Source organism: Trachemys scripta, chromosome 1, assembly GCF_013100865.1.
Source record: "Trachemys scripta elegans isolate TJP31775 chromosome 1, CAS_Tse_1.0, whole genome shotgun sequence".
In the NCBI taxonomy this organism is placed as follows: domain Eukaryota; kingdom Metazoa; phylum Chordata; order Testudines; family Emydidae; genus Trachemys; species Trachemys scripta.
The window spans coordinates 24,359,394-24,381,759 of record NC_048298.1 but is presented as its reverse complement, the minus strand read 5'-3'; the positions used below and the strand labels follow the sequence as shown (position 1 = coordinate 24,381,759).

General features: G+C 40.6%; 1 protein-coding gene across 2 annotated transcripts in view; it reads left to right on the top strand.

Annotated features, from left to right (window-relative positions):
- The window catches only part of RELN (reelin), a 438,814-nt gene that overhangs the window by 250,095 nt on the left and 166,353 nt on the right, over window positions 1-22,366 (top strand). For both annotated transcript variants that reach the window (XM_034766139.1, XM_034766147.1), the window contains exons 10-11: window positions 1,777-2,017; window positions 20,064-20,209. In XM_034766139.1, coding sequence (XP_034622030.1) covers window positions 1,777-2,017; window positions 20,064-20,209 — 387 coding nt within the window. The remainder of the gene's footprint in view (window positions 1-1,776; window positions 2,018-20,063; window positions 20,210-22,366) is intronic.

The window sequence follows — 22,366 nt, the reverse complement described above, 5'->3', positions numbered from 1 at the left end:
CTCATAAATTGTTTGCCCTCTATAACACTGATAGAGAGGTATGCACAGCTGTTTGCCCCCTTCCCCCCCCTGGTATTAATACATACTCTGGGTTAATTAATAATTAAAAAGTGATTTTATTAAATACAGAAGGTAGGATTTAAGTGGTTCCAAGTAGTAACAGACAGAACAAAATGAATTACCAGGTAAAATAAAATGAAACAGGCAAGTCTGAGGCTAATACAGTAAACTGAGTACAGATAAAAACCTCACCCTTAGAGGAATTCCAGTAAGCTTCCTTTTACAGACTAGTCTCCTTCTAGTCTAGGTCCAGCAATCACTCACACTCCCTGTCATTACTGTCCTTTGTTCCAGTTTCTTTCACGTATCCTTGGGGAAGGAGAGGCTATCTCTTTAGCCAGCTGAAGACAAAATGAAGGGGTCTCCCATGGGCTTAAATAGACTTTCTCTTGTGGGTGGAGACTCTCTCCTATGCAAAGTCCAGCTCCAGGATGGAGTTTTGGAGTCACATGGGCAAATCACATGTCCATGCATGACTCAGTTTTTACAGGGAGCAGCCATTGCTTACCTGCTACCTTGAACGTCCTCATGTAAACTTCTTATGTGGATTAGAGCCTTCTAAGATCCATTGTCCCTTAAATGCTTCTTGACTGGGCACTTAATTTGCACATTCCTTTCTCAAGAAGCTGACCAAATGCTTTACAAAGGCTACTTAAAAATCAAGCAAGTACATAGCCAATATTCATAACTTTGAATACAAAAATGATACATGCATACAAATAGGATTAATAGATTCAGTAGATCATAACCTTTGCAGAGGCATATGTAGCATAAAACATGGCATATGTAGCATAAAACATATTCCAGTTATGTCATATATACATTCATAAGCATATTCCCATAAAGCCTTATGGGGGCACTGTCACAATATGTAATTAAATGTTTCAAGTATAGTTAAGTCTAGGTTGTAAATGGTTAATATGTTATGAGAAGTTTATGTATTATGACAAATTTATGTATAGTTTGTTTTTCTGTGTATATGTTTTAAAAATGTAATAAACATTTATAGAAAAAATAGTTTTGTACCTTCGTTTAGCTTCCTCCTGCACTTGAAACAGCCTCTCCTTTCTAGCTCATTAGGCATCCCTCATCTGTCTTTCAAAACCCGTTTCTTCCATGAGTCCCGCTTTCTATGGGCTCCATGCCCTCTTACACCTATTGCTCTCTGTTTGTTTGTTTGTTTGAGCTAATTGTAAATTCTGGTGCAGGGCCTGTGCCTTAGACTGTGGCTTATAAAGCAGCATGTTCCTTTATAATCAGATATTCAGTGGTTGCTGTTAAAATGTCAAAATTTGTAAGAGATACCATATGGTTACCACAATTATTTTCTATTCTAAGCAGAGGCTGAAACTGTAAAATGTCAGATCCCACCATGTAAAATCTGTTGGCAAATTCTGACTTTAATGGTGTCCGTTGTAAATAATTCATAGTAAAATCAATTTGGTTTTCCTAGAACATTATGTAACATTCCAGTAAAGTACCATTAGATTTTTAATGAATGTTTATTTCTCTTCATTTTCTCATGTATTTTGGACAGGATTATCTTGATTTATTCTTGAACTCCATGCTCATTAAAACTATTTTCTATTGTGCTCTGAAAATCTATGGACATGTTAGGACATGGGTGTAACTATATCCCATCTGGTAAATCACTTTGATCAGACAAACCTCCACTGGCTTGATATTGATCTGATTCTGTATCTTGATGTTCTACAGAGCCCCTTCCAATGTCAGCACCGTCATCCACATCCTGTACCTTCCTGAAGATGCCAAAGGAGAGAATGTTCAATTTCAGTGGAAACAGGAGTATGTACATACTGGCGAAGTGTATGAAGCCTGCTGGGCATTGGATAACATCCTGATCATAAATGCTGCTCACAGACAAATTGTCTTAGAAGATAATCTTGATCCTGTGGACACTGGCAACTGGCTTTTCTTCCCTGGGGCCACAGTTAAGGTTTGCTTAATTTTGTTTTGTACTTTAAAAAAAATTAATGCATGTAGTAATAGAAAAATCACTTTCAGGGAAATTCTGATTGAAGAAGTGTATTTTGAGCTACCACCACCCCTTGCAGAATTTGGCTCTTTTTTTCTTTAATCCTCTTTGAAGTAGCATTTGACTTCTTGTCCATCTCATCTAACTCAAACTTTTCTGCAATTTACCAAAATTAAACAGGGGTTTGTAACAGTTGTCATGTCAAAGATCATGTAGCAGAAAACATATAACTATTTCCTTTTAGCAAAACAGTACAGAACTGTTGAAATGAATACAAGTCTCTCCATTAAGTGTTTTCCAGTCATTGTATTTGTCAGCTGAAGTGTAGTATTGCTGCCAATTATACCTGCTCCATCACCTACCCATGCAATTCCCTTCAGTTTTATATCATTATGACCGAAATGATGATGGTGAAGATGAATGTGACATCTCTCATAGAATCATTGTAAACAATATTTCTTGAAGTCAGTGAATTTGTAACAAAAATACTCAATTTACACAAATTTATAGTCCCCTCCCCCCCAATTTTTCTAAATGTGACTTAGGTGAGCATAATGTATCCATTGCAGTATACATATAGATGTAGTGGGTGCAAGCTACTCCATAAACATATGGCATGAAGAACAGATGTCTATATCTTCTGTTCTAAAAATACCGACTTCTGCCACTGGAATTAAATGAGAATCTCCATTAGCTGTCAAGTTTTATTCTCTGAGACAACCTCCTACAGGGTGACATAATTACAAGGATTTCAGCAGGTCTGATGCCATCCAGGACAGGGCACTTGTACAAAAATCCTGAAATATCTCATCATATTTATAGTGTGCTATCTACTAAATCATCATCAATACTTCCTGTAGCACCAAATAGCTCCTCAGAAATCTTCCATTCCCATCATGAGCGTGCTTAGTGTATGAGATCTGCCAAGATCAGAGTACCTGATAGAAAGGCTGCAGGCTGTTTGGTAGATACATGAGCATGCTCTCCATTGGCCTGATTCTACACCCCCTCCATGCACAGAACTCCCATTGACTTCAATGAGATCTCTTTGTGTGGAAAGCTGATAGAATCCTCCCCTTCATGCTGCAAAATATATGAAAGCTTGAATAGCAAGTGACTTGCTGTTAACATCTTATTGCTCATTCACAAAAAAGCAGTTGTGTCGTCAAAGTTCACAAATGATATTGGTAGTGTTTTGGCAAGTGCACAGGAAACAGATGTGGAATTCAGGGCAGTGAGGTAGTGTTTATGGCTTCATTCTTTCCCCCCATAATAAGACTTGTATGGCCTCTGATAAGCCTTTGTAGAAATAAATGCTGTTTCTACTGTACATTGCAATCTACTCATAGTACATGATAAAGTGCAATCATCTTTTTTGCTTCAGTAAAGTAATTTACATTAAATTGAAAAATTCTGCATATGGGATTTTGGAATGTAATCCTGTGCTGCTTGTTTAGTGTATTTAGTCAAGTCATTTCCTATAGTGGTTTTTATCTTTATTGTGCTTTCAATCTCATCAGTGATGTTTAAGAATACATAACCCCAGTTCACCAGTTAAGAAGATGTTGAAGTAAAGGAAGGACTGATGTGCGTCAGATACTGCTCCTATCAGCTGACAGGGACTAGTGTTTTTTTTAAGTCCAGTGGCCAGATTGTAATGCCCTCACTGATGTTGAATAGTACCTCACTCCATAAGAAGTCTCACTGAAGACAACTGCTCAAGAGTATGGGTATCAGAGTCAGGCAATAAGATTTCTATTTAAGAATACAGTTAATTTTCTTTTATCAGGAGCTAAAGATTCCTTTTCACATATCAATTTAAGCAGTTGAAAAGTTTCTGTTTAAAGGAATTGAACATGGAAAAGATGTGGCCCATAGGCTTAGGATTTTAGAAGGGGAAAAAGCAAAAAAAATAACAGTTGGATGCACACTATCAGTAATTTTTGTTGCAAAAACTCATCACTTACTATACCTGAAAGACACATAACCAGCACATACGTGTTTAGCAAGCAGCGCTATATGTTGTTGTTGTTTTTTAAATTACACTTGTGTAGCACCAGCACACAACTATGGTTAAACTTCATGCAAAAACTGGGTAATTTAGCAAATGAAAAGTTATATATCATAGGACTGGAAGGGAACTCGAGAGGTCATCTAGTCCAGCCCCCTGCACTCATGGCAAGACTAAGTATTATCTAGACCATCCCTGACAGGTGTTTGTCTAACCTGCTCTTAAAAATCTCCAATAATAGAGATTCCACAACCTCCCTGGGCAATTTATTCCAGTGCTTAACCACCCTGACAGTTAGGAAGTTTTTCCTAATGTCCACTAAACCACCCTTGCTGCAATTTAAGTCCATTGCTTCTTATCTTATCCTCAGAAGTTAAAGAGAACATTTTTTCTCTACCCTCCTTGTAGCAACCTTTTATGTACTTCAAAACTATTATCATGTCCCCTCTCAGTCTTCTCGTCTCCAGACTGAACAAATCCAATTTTTTCAATCACCTTTAATCATTTTTGTTGCTTCTCTGAACTTTCTCCAATTTGTCCACATCTTTCCTGAAATGTATTGCCCAGAACTGGACCCAATACTCCAGTTGAGGCCTAATCAACACGGAGTAGAGCGGAAGAATTATTTCTCGTGTCTTGCTTACAACACCCCTGCTAATACATCCCAGAATGATGTTTCCTTTTTTTTTGCAATAGTGTTAAACTGTTTACTCATATTTAGCTTGTGATTTACTCTCTCCCCCAGATCCCTTTCCGCAGTACTCCTTCCTAGGCAGCCATTTCCAATTTTGTATGTGTGCAATTGATTATTCCTTCCTAAATGGAGTACTTTTCATCTGTCCTTATTGAATTTCATCCTATTTATGTCAGATCATTTCTCCAGTTTGTCCAGATCACTTTGAATTTTAATCCTATCCTCCAAAGCACTTGCAACTCCTCCCAGCGTGGTCTGCAAATTTTATGAGTGTATTCTCTGTGCCATTATCTAAATCATTGATGACGATATTGAACAGAACAGACCCAGAATTGATCCCTGTGGGACCCCACTCGATATGCCCTTCCAGCTTGACTGTGAACCACTGATAACTACTCTCTGGGAATGGTTTTCCAACCAGTTATGTACCCACCTTAAAGTACCTCCATCTAGGTTGTATTTCCCTAGTTTGTTTAAGAGGGGGTCATGAGAGACCGTATCAAAAGCCTTACTAAAGTCATGATATACCACGTCTACCGCTTCTTCCCTATCCACAAGGCTTGCTGCCCTAATAGCTTTGTTTGACACAATCTGTTCTTGACACACCCATGTTACTTGTCACCTTATTATCTTCTGCAAAGGTGTCTGCAAATTGATTGCCTAATTATTTGCTCCATTATCTTTCCGGCTACTGAAGTTAAACTGACTGGTTTGTAATTCTCTGGGTTATCCTTATTTCCCTTTTTATAGATTGACACTATATTTACCCTTTTACAGTCATCTGGAATCTCCCCTGTCTTCCATGATTTTTCAAAGATAATTGCTAATGGCTCAGATACCTCCTTAGTCAGCTCCTTGAGTATTCTAGGATGTATTTCATCAGGCCCTGGTGACTTGAAGACATCTAACTTGTCTTAAGTAATTTTTAATTTGTTCTTTCCCTATTTTAGCCTCTGATCCTACCTCATTTTCACTGACATTCACTGTTAGTCATCCCATCACTACTAACCATTTTGGTGAAAACTAAAATAAAAGGGTCACTTAGCATTTCTGCCATTTCATTTCCACATTTTCTGTTATTGTTTTTCACATAAAGCTTCTTGTCAAAAATCCCTTTTAAAACCAACGTTGCATCTGCCAGAGAAGAGAGTGGATTAGTTCACTAACTTTCCATTTTTCTAAGCCTGTACTCTGTTTTAGGTGATAAATTAAATGAGTTTGTCAATCTAATCACCAGGTGACATTTGTTCCCATGCGATTAGAAGCTTGAAAGTCTGGGTGGTGTAGTGGCTAGTGGAGCTCGGTAGAGATACCGGGGCCCACCAGATCCCAGCCCAGAGCCCTGTGGGAAGTAACATTGGCAGGTTCCTCCCCGTAGAAAGCCTAGATCTGCCACCCTAGGCTACTTCCAGTGGGGAGCTGGAGCCGGTTCGCACCGGTTCGCGAGAACCGGTTGCTAAATTTAGAAGCCCTTTTAGAACCGGTTGTCCTGCACGGGAGAACCGGTTCTAAAAGGGCTTCTAAATTGAACCAGTAAGTTGAAGTGACCGAGGAGCACATTATCCAAATGTAGCACCCTAGGCGCCGATCCTGTGGGTGCTCCAGCTCCCTGCCCCGCTCCCCAGCCCCAGCTCACCTCCGCTCCGCCTCTGCCTCCTCCCCTGAACGCTCTGCCCTGCTTCTTCCCTCCCCTCCCCGCTTCCCGCGAATCAGCTGTTTGCACGGGAAGCCTGGGAGGGTGGAGAAGCAAGCGGCAGCTTTGCGCTCAGGCCCAGGGAGGCGGAGACAGAGCGGAGGTGAGCTGGGGCGGCGAGGCTGCCCGCACCGGGGTGGGGGGGGGCGCGCAGGGGAACCACTACCTGCCCCAGCTCACCTCCGCTCCGCCTCCCTGGGCCTGAGCGCAAAGCCACCGCTTGCTTCTCCGCTCTCCCAGGCTTCCCACGTGAACAGCTGATTCACGAGAAGCAGGCTGCGAGCTCGGCCTGACCTGGTGCTCCAGGTGCTGTGCGGCGGCAGCATGGCCCAACTCCAGTCGAGCGGCGCGGCTGTAGCGCTGCCAGCTACCTCCAGGCAGTGCGGTAAGGGGGCAGGGAGCAGGGGAGGAGGGGTTGGATAGAGGGCAAGGGAGTTTGGGGGGTGGAAGGGTGGATAGGGGTCGGGCAGTCAGAGGGCGGGGAACAGGGGGGTTGAATGGGGGCAAGGGGTCCCGGGGGAGCAGTCACGAAGAAGGGGGGGTGGATGGAGTTGCAGGGGGCAGTCAGGAGCAGGGGTTCCAAGGGCGGTCAGGGGACAGGGAGAAGGGGTGGTTGGATGGGGCAGGGGTCCCTGGGGGCAGGGGTGGGCCACGACCCCCTTGTGGGATGAGGAGGGAACTGGTTGTTCAGATTTTGGCAGCTCATCACTGGCTACTTCCTACCTATATGCCCCTTCTGTTTGGGGCATGGCTCCTGTAGTCCAATCAGGCAATAGCTTCACAAATAAGCTCCCAAATGAGCAGAGCACTGCAACACCTGCTGCTTTTTAAAGTGGGTGATGGTTGGGGAAGGTGCTGCAGAGGGCCTTACCTGCTGTGTGGTCCCCTCTCAGGCTCCACCTTCTGTCTGACCTCCTCGGAGAAGGATTCTTCTCTCCTGCAGTCTTCCCACCACCCATTGTCTGGGATTCGGAGTACTTTTAACCCACTCCTCCAACTCTAGCATGCTCAGCAGGCTAGTAAGAGCAGGGCTACCTGGCCCCAGTGTGGGGTTTGTATACCCCATCACACCCCCTCTCCCTCAGACCCTAAGCTGTGGTGCCATAGAGCTGTTCTGGGTCTCCTCTGTTCCATGAAAATAAATCCACATTTTTATCTTCCACACCTGCATAGTCAGACACCTGGAAGCAATACAGCTGCAGCAAGAGGTACCATTGCATGATGCATGGGTTCTGATTGTTCATGAAGTTCAGCCATTGGATTGGTGCATGGTCAGTTATATGCCCCCATAAGTAATATCACAGGACATTGGAATTTCACTACCAGGGGCTGCCTCCTCAATCCTGAGTATGCAAGCTCCTGTGGGAACAACTTTCTATTGAGGAAAAAGGTGGGATGTTCTTCTCCTCTGAGTTCTGAGCCTGACATTGGATGCATTGGTTTGTAAGACAAACAGCTTTGTGAAATCTAGATGGAACAGTACGGGTTCCTGGCTCAACTGGCTTTTCAGTGTTCTGAATGCCTCATCGCAGTTTGTCATCCAGTCGATCCTTTTGGGTGCAGAATTTTTGATCAGATCTGTTAAGGGAGCAGCAAGGGTGGTGAAGTTTGGGATGAATCGCCAATAGGAATGAATGAACTTGCTTCTCAGTGGAAAGGGTGGAGCAGTCCACTAGGGCTTGGACTTTGTCCATGAGAGGGCATCACTGTCACCCTCCCACTACATATCCCAGGTAGGTGAATTCCTGGGTGGTCAGTCAGCACTTGGCTGGGTTGGCTATCAATCCTGCCTCCTTAAGAGTACTGTTGTCTGAGCTCATCCTGGAGATGTTGCGGCCATTCACATGACTACCCCCTCTGCTCTGGACTGGATAAGAGACCTTAAGATCTAACTGTAGTCATGCTGTTGCTTTCACTGTTCCACTATTGCCATACAAAAGAAGTAATAGTACTGCTGTAAAATGCCTTATGGTCAGCCCACCCTTCACTGTAGATGGCAATATCTTTGATGTAGGGCACTGCACGTGATCCAAACAGCTGCAACACTCTATCCATCAACCGCTGAAAGGTGTCCACAGCCCCATGGAGCCCAAAGAGCATCGTCTTAAATTGATATAATCCAAATGGAGTGAAGAAGGCGGTCTTATCGTTAGCCTCAGGCATCAAGAGGATCTGCCAATACTGCTTCATTAAGTTGAGGGTGGATATACACTTGTTGCCCCGGATGTGAAACAGGCCCCCCCAGTAGAATGTGGTTTGGTCCTTAATTCTCCCAAGGAGACTGGCCCCTTTGGTTGAGGTCGCTCTGCCAGGCCTAGATCCCTCCTTGCCAGTTGAGGGTGGGCTTCTGGGCTCCTCTCAAGGTCTTTGTACTTCTTTCTATTGGGTTGGGTGTCCAAGTTCCCCAGGACACCTTCGGCTGGGTTTGAGGCTCCGTAGTGTATGGGCCCTGGGGATGTGCTGAATTGATTTTTGGTGTCTCTACTTTGGACCCATGGGACATCAGATAATTCTCTGCCAGAGCGATGGTCTCTGCCAAAGTTTTGGGACTGTCTCTCACCACCCATTCTCACACCTTTGTGGGGAGGATCTGCATGAACAGCTCAATGATGATCTTCTCCTCCACCTGAACCCCCGTGCATTTCTCTGGCTGGATCCGCCACCAGCAATGTTCCTCCAGACTTTGGGCAATGGCCTGGGGTCTAGCCCCAAACAGGAATTCTCACTGCAGAACCTCTGCTGGTAGGTTTCAGGCGAGATGTTCAGGGCATCAACATTATCTACCTGAGGATAGTGTGAGCACCCTGTTGTGGGATACTCTCCCGGTGTGCATGTCCCCTATGTTGTTAATTATGAAACAGTTTTGTACATACATTGCATGCTTTTCCGAATATTTCTGCCATGTGTGCCCAGGCATGGTGTGTACAATGAAGATTGACTTCATTCACTCCAATCTAAATTCTTAAAAAATGTGCCAGTTCAACGGGGGCGGGGATCAAAGTTTGCACTCAGAAAAATACCTTGGAAGTACATCTGTAAATCACAATTTCTTCCTTAATTGAGCAGGCATCTGCCATGCATGACAAAGATATGCCAGTTACTGTGCCACATGTGGCGGTTTCATCAACTGACTGGCTAGACTCACGTCCTTGCTCCCGACTCGTCGTGCTTTAGTGATCTGCACAATCCTAGATCTGGGATTTTTCCACATCTTTTTCCTGAATGTGCATTGCTGGGTGTCAGCACGTGGAGAAGTCATACATGCAAATTCACAAGACACTGGCAAAAAGACTGGCTAAACTACTCCACAATAGCAAATCCAGATCAGAATTCCAAATTTTCATTAAGCCCTCAATTAAGCAGTGTGAGTGACTTGTTATTTTCATCATGTGATCTTTTTCACCACCAACATTCTGGCATTGACCTTTTTAATATATTTTTACCATTGTGAACTGATTACACTCTATTTATTTATTTCAAATGAACAACGTTGTATATTTCCTTTGTAGTTTTTAAAAATATCAAACAGTAGGTTGAGGAACCAAGTCTCTGATCTGTATTAGCTGTGTTTGCTTGCAAGAAAAGAGCAAAAGAGACAACGTTGACTGAATCTACCTTTGTGCCTCCTGTATTCTCAACCTCCCAAGAGAAATCAGAGCAGCCTCAGGACTGCTCTAACTACAGGCTTGTCCACACACAGTTTTTGTACTGCTTTAACTATATCAATTTGAAAGTGGTACAAGTCCCTAGTGTGGATGCAGTTATACAGGTGTTAAGGTGCTTATACCTGTATATCTTATTTATGTGAATAAGCTGTACCAGTATAAGGTACCTTAATACCTGTATAACTGTGTTCACATGACAGGTTCTACTAATTTAACTATTTGGGTAAAAAAATCAGTACCTTGACCAAAATAGTTAAATTGGTACAATAACTATGTGTAAACCAGGCCTTACAATTGGCTGTCTATGACTCCTTGGGCCATTCTGACAGCTGAGAATAATTAGAGTACAGCATAGTCCAGCCCACACCATGTACACTAGAACTGTGAGGGTGAATGGCATAGACTTGATATCCCAGTTCTGTGTCAATCCCTTTTCACTGGGGATATCTCCAGTGGCTGGATTCATTAGCTTTACAGCCCCTAGGTAGGGCTTCTCAGGACAAATGTTTTGGTGATGTCAGAGTGCAGCCACCAACTCTGGCTGGTGGCCACTCTCACACTTTTTCCTAAAATACTTAATTAGCTTTAGGAAAAACAAATAAATATGCACATAGACACATCCATTTATTTATTGCTATCTAATAAGTCTGTTGTGAAAAGTGATATTAACAAACATACAAGTATCCCTTTTCACAGCAGACTTACTCCGCCCCACAAACCTGGGGACAAATTAAGCCCTGGATGTGTGGTCAGGGGAGTCAACGTCGGGGGAGGGGGAGCGGAGCCTAATGGGACAGGGCCTGGGGACAAAGCCTGAAGCCGCGCAGTCAGAGCCTGGGGCCTGCTGCTTTGCAGCTGGAACCTGGTGCTGGAGACCAAAGCCCTGAGGCCAGAGTCTACCGCCTCAGGGCTGAAGCCCAGACCCTGAGCCCCACCACCCCTGGGAAGGTGGGGAACTCATTGGCTGCCTATTTCTCCAGCGTTGTGCCCCAAGTGTCTACAGAGAGGGGCAGGGCCCAACCCCTGCTGGCAGCCCCAGCAACCATCACCAAGGTGGTGCATCCAGGAGCAACAGGGAGGGGGAGGGGCTCTACTTTGCCCCCTTCCCAGTCATAGTCCAGGAGTCTGTGGCCACAAGAAAACCCCCTGGTGGCCACATGCGGCCACGGTGGCCGCATTTGAGAAATGCTGAGTTAGTCACTGTAAACAACAAAGGATCTGGCCTTCACAGTTCACTGTCTGATACAGCATAATATAAGCAATATGAAGTAACACTGGTGAAATGTAAAAGAGATCAAACTACTGGGATTGATTCTCCTTTCACATCATTTTATGCTGGCTTCCATAAAGTTACTTCTGATTTTTACCCGGTAAGCGAGATCAGAATCAGGTTCTCTACTGTAGAATAACACTTTTGGAATACTAAAACATCAGTTGTTCTAACACATCTGCACACATACCATTTAAATAACCATTCAAACCATTGCTGAAAATAGTTTTAATCCCAAATTTGCAATGTATTAGTTGTACAGTCAATTTATACATGCATCATAAAATACTCCACATAAAGAATTAATGTTGCTTGATTCATAAAAAGGCAAATTGTTTCTAGTGCTACCATTTGAATGACAATCTGTAACAGGAAATGATGAGCAAAATCACACTTTATAAACTGCCTCTCATCACATTACAGAGCAAGTTTCAACCTATTGTTTTGAAAGGGGAAAGTGCACTGTAACCCTGCTTGCACCTGGTCTGCTTTCTTAGCCTAGTTTTCAGTTTTGTAACTTGCTGTAAATTATCTAAAAATCTAACATGTGGAAAATGTTAGAATCTTTATTTACCTAATGGGGAAATCTGTCCAATCCTATAGTAATATTTCCTTTAGATGTAAGAAGGACTTCAACCCGGAAGTCCTCATAGTCAAAATCATATAACTGCTTAGTTCTGAATGATGGCAATTATACCTTTAAATATGTTAGCAGAGCAAGAAATTGTATGTGAATTAGAATTGTATTAACATCAGTTCAATCCACCTACTTGCTATCACATTTAAAATCTTGAAGTTCCAAATCCAGCATAACTCATTCCCAGCAAGACACAATGTCTAATTTATGACTCTGCCAATAACGCAGCTTTAATTAATTTTCTTCATTCCATTTCTCTTTCCTCTGCTTCTCAAATCTCATCTGTTTGCACTGCCTAGATTTTAATTAAAAAAACCTCTCGTCTCTAAGGAGCAATCTGAAGTGGCAAAAATAATCACTTAAAATATTACAGTCATTAAAAAATTGGCTGCGGTCAAAGTAATGCATTGTCAGTTGGCCTACAAACAATATTTTAGTTTCCTTTTAAAGTGCATTTTGTATTTGAATTGTGTACCACCAGCCAGCCTGGTTATCCGGAATGTTCTTCCAGCTGGGTGGGCCGAGTGACAACTCCTTAATGGAGGAAATTGATGACTCTTCTCATGGAAAGGTGAGGCATACTGGGCAGATTTCTTTCCATCTGCCACCAGCCCTTTGCAAGCTGGCATTGCCCAAATGCCCAGTATATTCATTCCACTGTAAGCAACATTGCCAAACATTTAATTGTGAGGCTACAGCTGTCTGAAAGAATCATCAGGGCCATTAGGCCCCAGAGAGATATTACGAAGAGGTGCATCAGTGCTCATCTTTAATAAAAACCTAATTAAATAATGGTAAAGGTGACTGGAATACTTTAAAAGCACAGAGGTGAAGCCACTAACATTTACATCGGCATATGGGGATCAACCTCAGGAAGATGTTATCCACAACTGAGGCCAAAAATCTGTTACACTGGGGAATGTAGCACTGATGTTTCCTGTTGATGCTTTCTGAATGGCAAAATTGTATCACTTAGTTACACTGTGTTCTTCTTTTCAAGCAAAAGAAAGCCATACAATCAGGGAAATAGAATAATATTTGTTGAGTCACAATTTTTGACATGAACAAATAGGAAAGAAGCCTGATTTTTATTAACCCCAAATTTTAATCCAAATTTGTGTCTCTCCATTCTCCTGCCAGTCTTGTAATGGGTTCCTGCACAATCCCCCAGTTTTACTGATCTCTTATTTTATGAAAGTTTCATATGTCCCTGCAGACCTATGTAAACCGGAGTGTTACTGTACCACACTTATAAAACTGAAATCAAATATTTTTATCTTGAGAGGCAGCATGATCCAGTAACTTGGCCACTGGACTCAAAGTTAGAAGATCTGGGTTCTGTCCTCTGATCTGCTGTGTAACTTCTTTGTGCTTCTGTTTCCACTCCCACCCTTTGTCTATTTAGACTGTAAACTCTTCTGGGCAGGAACTGTCCCTTACTTTGTATTTTTACAGTGCCTAGCACAGTGGGCCCAGATTTCAGCTGAGGCCTCTAGATATTTCTGTAATACAAATCATTTGTAATGAGTACGTTTTTCAAAAGCGTATAAGTGATTTAATAGCCTACATCACTTTTGAAAATAGGACAAAAGAACTTCAGTTCTTTTGAAAATTTTACCCAATATCTCTTTATGCGAATATGTATATGTCACATAGTGTCGCACTAGGGTTAGGAAGAAGGACACAGTGATAGCAAAAATCTGGGGATATTTCTTAAGTTAGGTTCTGAGCCTTGATCCAATCAGGGCCAGCTCTGGCTTTTTTGCCGTCCCAGGCAACAACAACAACAACAAAAAATGGGGCGGCAAAAAACGGCAAAGCAGAAAAAAAAAACAACAACCCTGCAGCGCGGCCAGAGCCAGGGGACTCCCTGCGCTGCAGATGTGCCCCAGCTAGCAGAGGGGAAGGGAGCGGGAGAGAGAGAAGAGGGGCGGCCAGGGCTTCAGCGGGGCGCTGCCTCGCGGCCCCGACTGCCATGCTGCCTGCCGGGAGGGCTCCGCGCCACTCCGGTCGGCTGGGAGGGAAGGACGCAGGCTGCCCTGCCGGGCTTGCTGCAGGGCGCTCCCCTCCTCCACGCCACTGCCCCCCTACAGGGTGGCTGGAGCAGAACAAAAAAAAAAGCGGCCGTGCCGCCCTAGGATTGGGCGGAATGCCACCTTGTACAATCTGCCGCCCCAAGCATGAGCTTGCTCGGCTGGTGCCTGGAGCTGGCCCTGGATCCAATCCGTAGTTATACAAAAACAATTATGAGAATAACCACATGTGGTTTTAGTCATTTGCCTCTGAAATCCAACAGATTTGAACAGTCCTAATTGAAACTTTTCTAACCTTCAGAAAATCAATAGGTTTTCCTGGAGAGATCTTCCTAAATTGGGTGAAAGACATTGATATAATATCTAAAAACTGTAACTTATAGAGTAACACAGGATTGATCAAACACAGATTCTTCTCAAAAGCTGGATTCTGAAACCATTCTGTGCTCTTTCCCATCGTCACTATCTTCAAATGATTATCTAATGTACTCATATTGTGCTTTGGAAGATTTTTTTATTCCTGGATTTGAAACATCCATGGATAATTCAAGTTATAAGCTTTTAGAGGGATGCCTAGTCTATTGATAATATGCCAAAAAGTGGGCTAGTATTTGCTAGACAAACTGATAATTGTATCCACTCCAAAAATGTGTTGTTCATTTAGATTTTAGCCATTGCATATTGCATTGCCATGTGATACAACATAACACAACTTAACATAATACCACAGCTGCAATTTAAAGGACTGATTTAATGGAGCAACTTACGTACCAAAAAAAAAAAAAAATTCTCAGACAAAACCTTGGTTAAACTGGAGTCAATATTGAATACAGGCCAGTAACTTTAGCACTAAAGCATTACAGGGATGTTGTAATTAACTAAAAATCATGCATAAGAAACTCAGGAAATTCAGAGTTAAGGTTAAACTGAAAAGGAATCCATGTATGTTGAGGTATGAGAATGCACAGCTAAGACACCCAAGCAACCTTAATTTTGCCTTTATGGTATGCAATAGCCATACAGTTGCAATTAGTATGTAATGGGTATTTATAGTACCAGATTAAATTAAATTGATTTTTAAACATATATTCAATTTTTTTCATTTTTCATTTTCTTGGGGCTGCCATCTTCCCTGAGGACAGCATGGCTTCCTTATTGGCAACCATGGAAGGCAAAGGCCACTCTGAAATCCACAATTTTGCTAATGACAGCCCGGTAGCCTCATTTCCATTGAGAACAATAGGAGGTGGCTGGTTTATTAAGAGGTAATGGAATTTTCTGTAGAAGAGCATTAAATTGTCAGCCTCTGCTGAAGAAAAACTTTCAGTTATGAAGAATAACAAAAAATGACCATTAATCCTAAAACAAAATTTTCAGAAGTAGCCTAGGCACATAACTTCAGTGAGTTTGAACTATATGGGAATAATTTATTCTATTATTAAGATAATTTGGAAGAAAACTATGGAATGACACAGGTTTTAAATTTCTTAAAGTATCCATTTTCTAAATTAATTTTAACTCATAAACTAAGCCATATACTTGTAAATTATCAGAAAATTGATTTTGTACTCAGTGAATGCTGTAATTTGAGGGATGATATGGTGTATGCTTCGTATGTGATTGAATCCCTGCTTTAAATGCTAAATTCAACTCAGCCTTAACTATGGAACTGCAATTGGTGCTTCCATAACAACAGAGGGAAATATTCTGATGTCATATGGTCTCTTGAATTACAAATATTATTTAGCAATTTAATCTAATGTTGCATACACATTCAAAAAAGTATAAATCAAAATGTAACTGAGAACGTTGACTCTTAAATTGATAATTTAGATAAAAGACGTCCAGTATCGTAAACGCAAGGCCAAATTAACTTCTGTAAAAAGCAGGTGCAACTCCATTGACATCAGTGGAATTATGCCTTCCCATTATACCAGTTATGGATTTGGCTCATAATACCTTAATTGCTGACATTTTAGTACTTTTCTTTCTTTAATATAAAACCCATTAGAACTAGATTTAAATACTGCAAATAATTACAACCTGACAAGGAATATGTACTTTGGGAATGAGGTGACATAGAATATTAGTAAAAACAGTAACTGTTCACTCCTAGAGGCCTGGATTCAAATCCTATTTTGATCAAAAAAGAAAATGAGTTTCATGGTCTTACTTTAGTCCCCAGAGTACACAGGAGCCCTATCACAAATGCACACTGTAATTCAGCACAGTCAGCAGTCTGTTAGATGATTGAACAAACTGACGTTGGGGGGGATGGTGCAGGTCAGAACTGAAGTGTGTTGGTAGAGTTTTGCTTGACTGAAAATTTAGTTAAGTGTTTTTGTAAGGTTCAAAATGCTATGAATTGAATATAACAGAAACAAAAATGAGCAATACCAAACACTAAGAGTAATAACTTGAAAGATAAAAGAAAAAGAAAAACTTTACATGTAAATCAGAAATGAAGCACAAACTGAGGATGATTATATAAGGAAAACAAATCTCACAGATAACATGGCAGGTCAGAATGAGGCTCTTGAAGGCTCAGATCAAGACCAAAAATCAGTAAATCAATGGAGTTCACATCTTTCTCTGAACAGAATACACACACGCTGAGCTGATTTTCAAAGGTGCTGATTAGCACCCACTGCTTCCATTGTGACTAATAGAAACTATGGGAGTTCAGTGCCTTTAAAAACCAGGCCACGTATATTTAGATACCCCAGTATGGATTTCTGGTACCCAACTTTAGACACTCAGGTAGGGATTTTAATGGCATAGGGGTACCTGACTCCTTTAGATTCTGTTAAAAATCCAAGCCTCAATTCTGAACATCTTTGCCACTCCCTTTCATGGGCTTTGGCTTCATTGGTAACTCAAATAACAATAACCCATAAGCCTCAGTTTAAACTTTCTCTCCCGTGTAGCTGTCTCACAGGTGAAAAAGTTGACTACAGCCAAAGTTAACCTGAACAAAGGTCAATTTGAGTTGTGTAGTAAATTAACACCTAAAATAAGTATGGAATACACACACACACACCACAGACACAACATAGCTTTATCTAAAAGTAAAAATATAGTTTTATAGACCTAATTAGATAAGTTATAGCTTTGTGTCCTGTTGAATTTTGCAACGTTTCCACACACAGCTGCAGTACATCACAATATAAATGACTTTTTTTTGACCCTGTAGTCAAAATGACTATTTACTTATCCAGACTACTTTAATGGAAACTCTGCCACACTTACCATAATAAATATTACTGTAGACTGCAGAAGGACATACTAGCCATTAAATGCTAATATGGTTACATCTGTTTGAGGTAGATTTTAATTGCTGGCTTTCATCAAGTAAGTAATTACAAATGGTATAGTCAGCTATCAAATGAATGCTTGGTTGTAACTTGCCAACTGAGAAATATACTAGAACTATAAATGATGCTCCAGTGTCTATATGCAACTATAGTAGATAATTCTCTCTACTTTAAGTTCTGTCTGTTTAGTAAAAGATAAAACAAGACTGTACAAACTTGAAAAGTTGGATCCTGCAGCCTAAGGATTAATTTTCATTCTGTATATTCATTTTCACTATTCCTGAGCATAAAAAAAGAATTTTGTGGCAGATTGAATGACAGATAAATGGCCAGCTTCCTCCCCATTCTGCAAATGGATATACTGAAAATCAAGTAACAAAATAAACAAATGAATTTTACTCTTAAGTCTCAAGTGAGCAATATATGCAAACATAAAAGGTATTAAAATAGACGAGCAAAATACATTTCATAACAATGTAGTATATAATAACAATGTAGTACAAGGGATGCTTTTTCAGAGAGGTATGTGTTCAGGTAATAGTTGCTATCAATACATACTTTGTGTCACAACCCAGTGAAAATAGTTTTTTTCTTTCAGTTGTAAGTATATTGGGTTGTCCCATATTTAAAGTGTTGTGGTATTTTTTTGACTGTTTCAAGCATTATTGTGTATTTATGGTAGAATTCTTGTTATTTCTATAGTAAACATAGCTCATGGCTTATCAGCATTTCTAAATCTCATAATTGCTTTGACCTCTATTTGGGGCTAAATATATTCACAGAAGTTTACTTATTTCAGCTGCTGAAATTCTCTTTATATCTTTATACCATGTTTTGTTCTCTACATGAAGTTGAGTAGTTCTTATTTTGCACTGAATCTGACTGTCTGTCATCTCAACATAAATATAGCAAGAATCTGCATGCCCTTAGACCAAAAAGTCAGTGGGCTAAATTCAGATATGGTTACTTCTCTAGTAATGAAAGCTGCAAGTACTCCACACCTCTGAATATTGGGTCTCTTATTTACAAGCCTAAATATGAATTAAATTGCCTAACTTTAGGTACCCAAGTTTGAAAATCATTGGCAAACTCTCTTCAATTTAAATTTGCTCTCAATTTAAATTGAAGATGAGCTGTGGAATGCTACAAAGCATCATCATTTTTACTTTGTTCTTATGAAATTATTTAAAAAATATTGTGCAGTTTTCCATTGCTTTCCACATCCTATATCTTATATAAGTTATGGAATTACCCTGGCACTACCTTGACCTTTTTTCATTCTTATTAGTTTAGTTGGGCATCATACTCATCCCCCTTTACAGACACAGTCACCAGTTATGAAGGGTTTGAGTTAGAGGAGCCAGCATAGATTATACTGAAAAGGTCAATGTGATTTCGCATCCAGCAATAATTCCCAGAGTATGAAATCTCATTATTGTATCTCATTCTTATGAATTGTGATAAGAATGGAAAATTATTCTAATTAACCAATTCTTGTTTCATCCTTCAGTTTTTAATATACCCAAGGCTCTCTTGAAAAGTGTTTTAAACTAATTATTTTAATAACAGAAATTATATGCTACTAAATTCCTTGATCAACTTTCTCACATTTTGAAAATTTACCTGCTTTCAACCAGTCACTAGAAATGGGGAAATTTTAGCCACCAGCAAAACTGGGATTTCAGAAAGAAGAAAAGATATATTGTTTTGCTCTGAATTTTTAATGCAGATGAAAGGCATCTTTCACAGACCAAGAGTATTTTGTAGAAAGGGAATATTAAAAAGATTGGAGAAAGGATGTTCTTTCAGACTGGGATTCAGGAGATCTGTGTTCATTTCATAGCTCTGCTACCTACCAATTTCATGTGTCAACTTGAGCAACTCACTTAATCTCTCTGTGCCTCAGTTCCCATCTGGGAATAATAATGTTTCCTTTTTCTCCCCACCCTTTCCTTCCCCCAGTCTCTTTAGACTGCAAGCTCTTCAGGGCAGAGACTGCTTCCTGCTTTGCGTTTATACAGAGCTCAACCCAGAGGGCCCCCATCTCAGTTCAGCTTGTGTGTGTTACTGTAATAAAAAATAATAATAATAATAGACTCTCAGGAACATGGTGCTGACAGAAAATAATACATTTGAATTAAACATATGCAATAGTTTTTTCATTCATAAATGTCAAAAGTCCAAAAGTTATGTTATTTAAATCTAATTTATTTATTTAATATCATTAATACTACTAATAATAACAAACCACAATACTCCGTTGGCAAATATTCAGGCAAAGAAGATCTGGAATTTGCCTCAAGACATGTCTCTGAACCTCTAAACAGGCAAAACATCCACCCTAGATTTAATATACTACTAAGTTATTTGAACATAGGAATGTGATTTTTGGTCTGAGATAGATGCAATGTAATGCTTTAAAATTGTTATTGTTATGAAAACAAAGTTATACACTTTACAGAGGACTGAAATTGAAGAAAATAGAAAATATGATCTTGAGAGGCAGTAATAACTGGGAGTTCAAGAAAGATAAAGAAGAATGAACAAACTATTTTTTGTTTTGTTTCAGGTGTCCATGCTAAATAATTTAATGACTTCCTCTGAGCTCTGATTGTATATGAGCAAGACAGCGGTCATTAAAAACAAAAAACATTAAACAACCATCTCTTGCATTTTCCTTTTATCTATAGCATAGCTGTCAATCAGATGGAAACTCCATTTATTTCCATGGAACTGAAGGCAGCGAGTTCAATTTTGCCACAACCCGAGATGTGGATCTTTCCACTGAGAATACCCAGGAGCAGTGGGCAGAGGAGTTTGAGAGCCAGCCTAAAGGGTGAGTGCTTGTTATCTCCAGTGCTATAAGTGTGAATGCAACATTACTCCAGGAGATAAGGAAATTTCAACTGAGAATTGCATTTGCTCTCTGCAGCGTATTTGTAATATGTCTGTTGCTAAAATAAAAAGCAGTAAAAATGTCGGTAATTATAGTTTTAGAGATGATGAGTCAAGGAGGGTCATTAGGTCCTGTCTAGTTCCAGCTATTTTGTCTCTAGATATCTAAATAGACAAAAGTTGTGTGAATGAACTTCGTAGTGTTACATTAGAAACTTTCAGTGTTGCAATGTTTTCCACTTCTGCCACAAATTAGCATTAAAACTACACAGTTGGACAAAATCAAATCCGTTGAAAAACTCAACGTTTCCCTGGAGCATAACATAATCTTGTTATTGTCAGTGTTGGACAAAATGGTCCCCATACTGAGCCATACTCTGGCTGCTCTAGCACAAACCAGTCCTAAATCTTGGGGAAATAGGGAGAATCACTTCTGCATGGCAGGAGGCAGAGGTGTTATAGAGCAGCTGTCACCCCTCCTCTTCGCTGCAGGCATAGGAGGCATGGCCAGGACTTTGCCCTGCCCTAGTAAACCCTGGCAACTGTTATGTTCCCATGTAGCTAGTGGAGGTTACTGCAGGGGGGGAGGGATAGCTCAGTGGTTTGAGCATTGGCCTGCTAAACCCAGGGTTGTGAGTTCAATCCTTGAGGGGGCCACTTGGGGATCTGGGGCAAAATCAGTACTTGGTCCTGCTAAGGAAGGCAGGGGGCTGGACTCGATGACCTTTCAAGGTCCCTTCCAGTTCTAGGAGATGGGATATCTCCATTATTATTATTATTTAGGGAGATTAACCTGGTGAAGAGCAGTTTCTGGACTGGTGGAATGGAAAGGGTACTTTGTACTCCTCCTCAGCTGTATTTAAGATTCTATGGCCATAAATGAAGATCTGGCTCAGTATTTTTTCTTTAAATATACAGCTAGTGAGTGAGTGAGTGTTTGGACCTGAAACAGGGTCCACAGGGCCTGTTCCAGTGCCCACGAAGTCAACAGGACTCTTTTCATTGATAACAATGGGCTTTGGATCAAGCCCTTGGTTTTGTAAAGAGTGTAGAGTAGTGGTTACAGACGGGGAATTGGAAGCTTAACATACACAGTCAGATTTTCTAATTTGGCATGGATACTTACATACAATTGTGTTCAGCGAAGTTATACATGAATATCATGAGTCCAAAATGTTCAGAAAATATTTAAAGTCAGACACCCAAATCCATTTTTGGGCATTTGCCATAAATGAATGGCCTGAATGACAGTATTGAGCACCCACAGATCCCATTGATTTTCCAGCCATTAAAATCAACCAATTATTTATGTTACATGTCAAAAATAACTTTGGGTGCCTGACTTTAGACCAATTTCTTTGAACATTTTGGCCTGTGTGCATGAGCATGTTGGGCATGTGTATACACAAATATCTCGTGTATATATGTGCATTGGGTATTTCTGTGCATAACAAGTACATGCAGTTATTTGCATACACTTGCACATGCCTAAGTTGAAAATAGATGCCATACTATTTAATGGTAGCAACTGGCCTAAGAGCTTCTTCCCAGCACTCCCAGCAAAACTGCGTCATAATTTAGCCCCAGCTTGGATGAAATTTAGTTTAACTAGCTATAGGAAAGAATGGTTTTACATTATACAGAATATAAAAATAAAAGAAGTTTAGATAGAAAGACAAAGATTCATCTTGACTTATCCCTCTTGTGCCTCAGTAAATATAACAAGCTGTGATTTTTCTATCCCAACTATCTACCTTTTTTGTTTTGCCAAGCAGCTTTATCTTAGTATCTTTATACTGTCTGTTCCCACATTCTATTAACTCACTGAGAATAATAATAATAATTAGCTCCTACATAGCATTTTTCATCAAATGAACTCAAAGTGCTGAGGGATAGCTCAGTGGCTTGAGCATTGGCTTGCTAAACCCAGGGTTGTGAGTTCAATCCTTGAGGGGGCCACTTAGGGGTCTGGGGCAAAAAATCAGTACTTGGTTCTGCTAGTGAAGGCAGGGGGCTGGACTTGATGACCTTTCAAGGTCCCTTCCAGTTCTAGGAGATAGGATATCTTAATTAATTAAATTAATAAAAAGCAACAGAG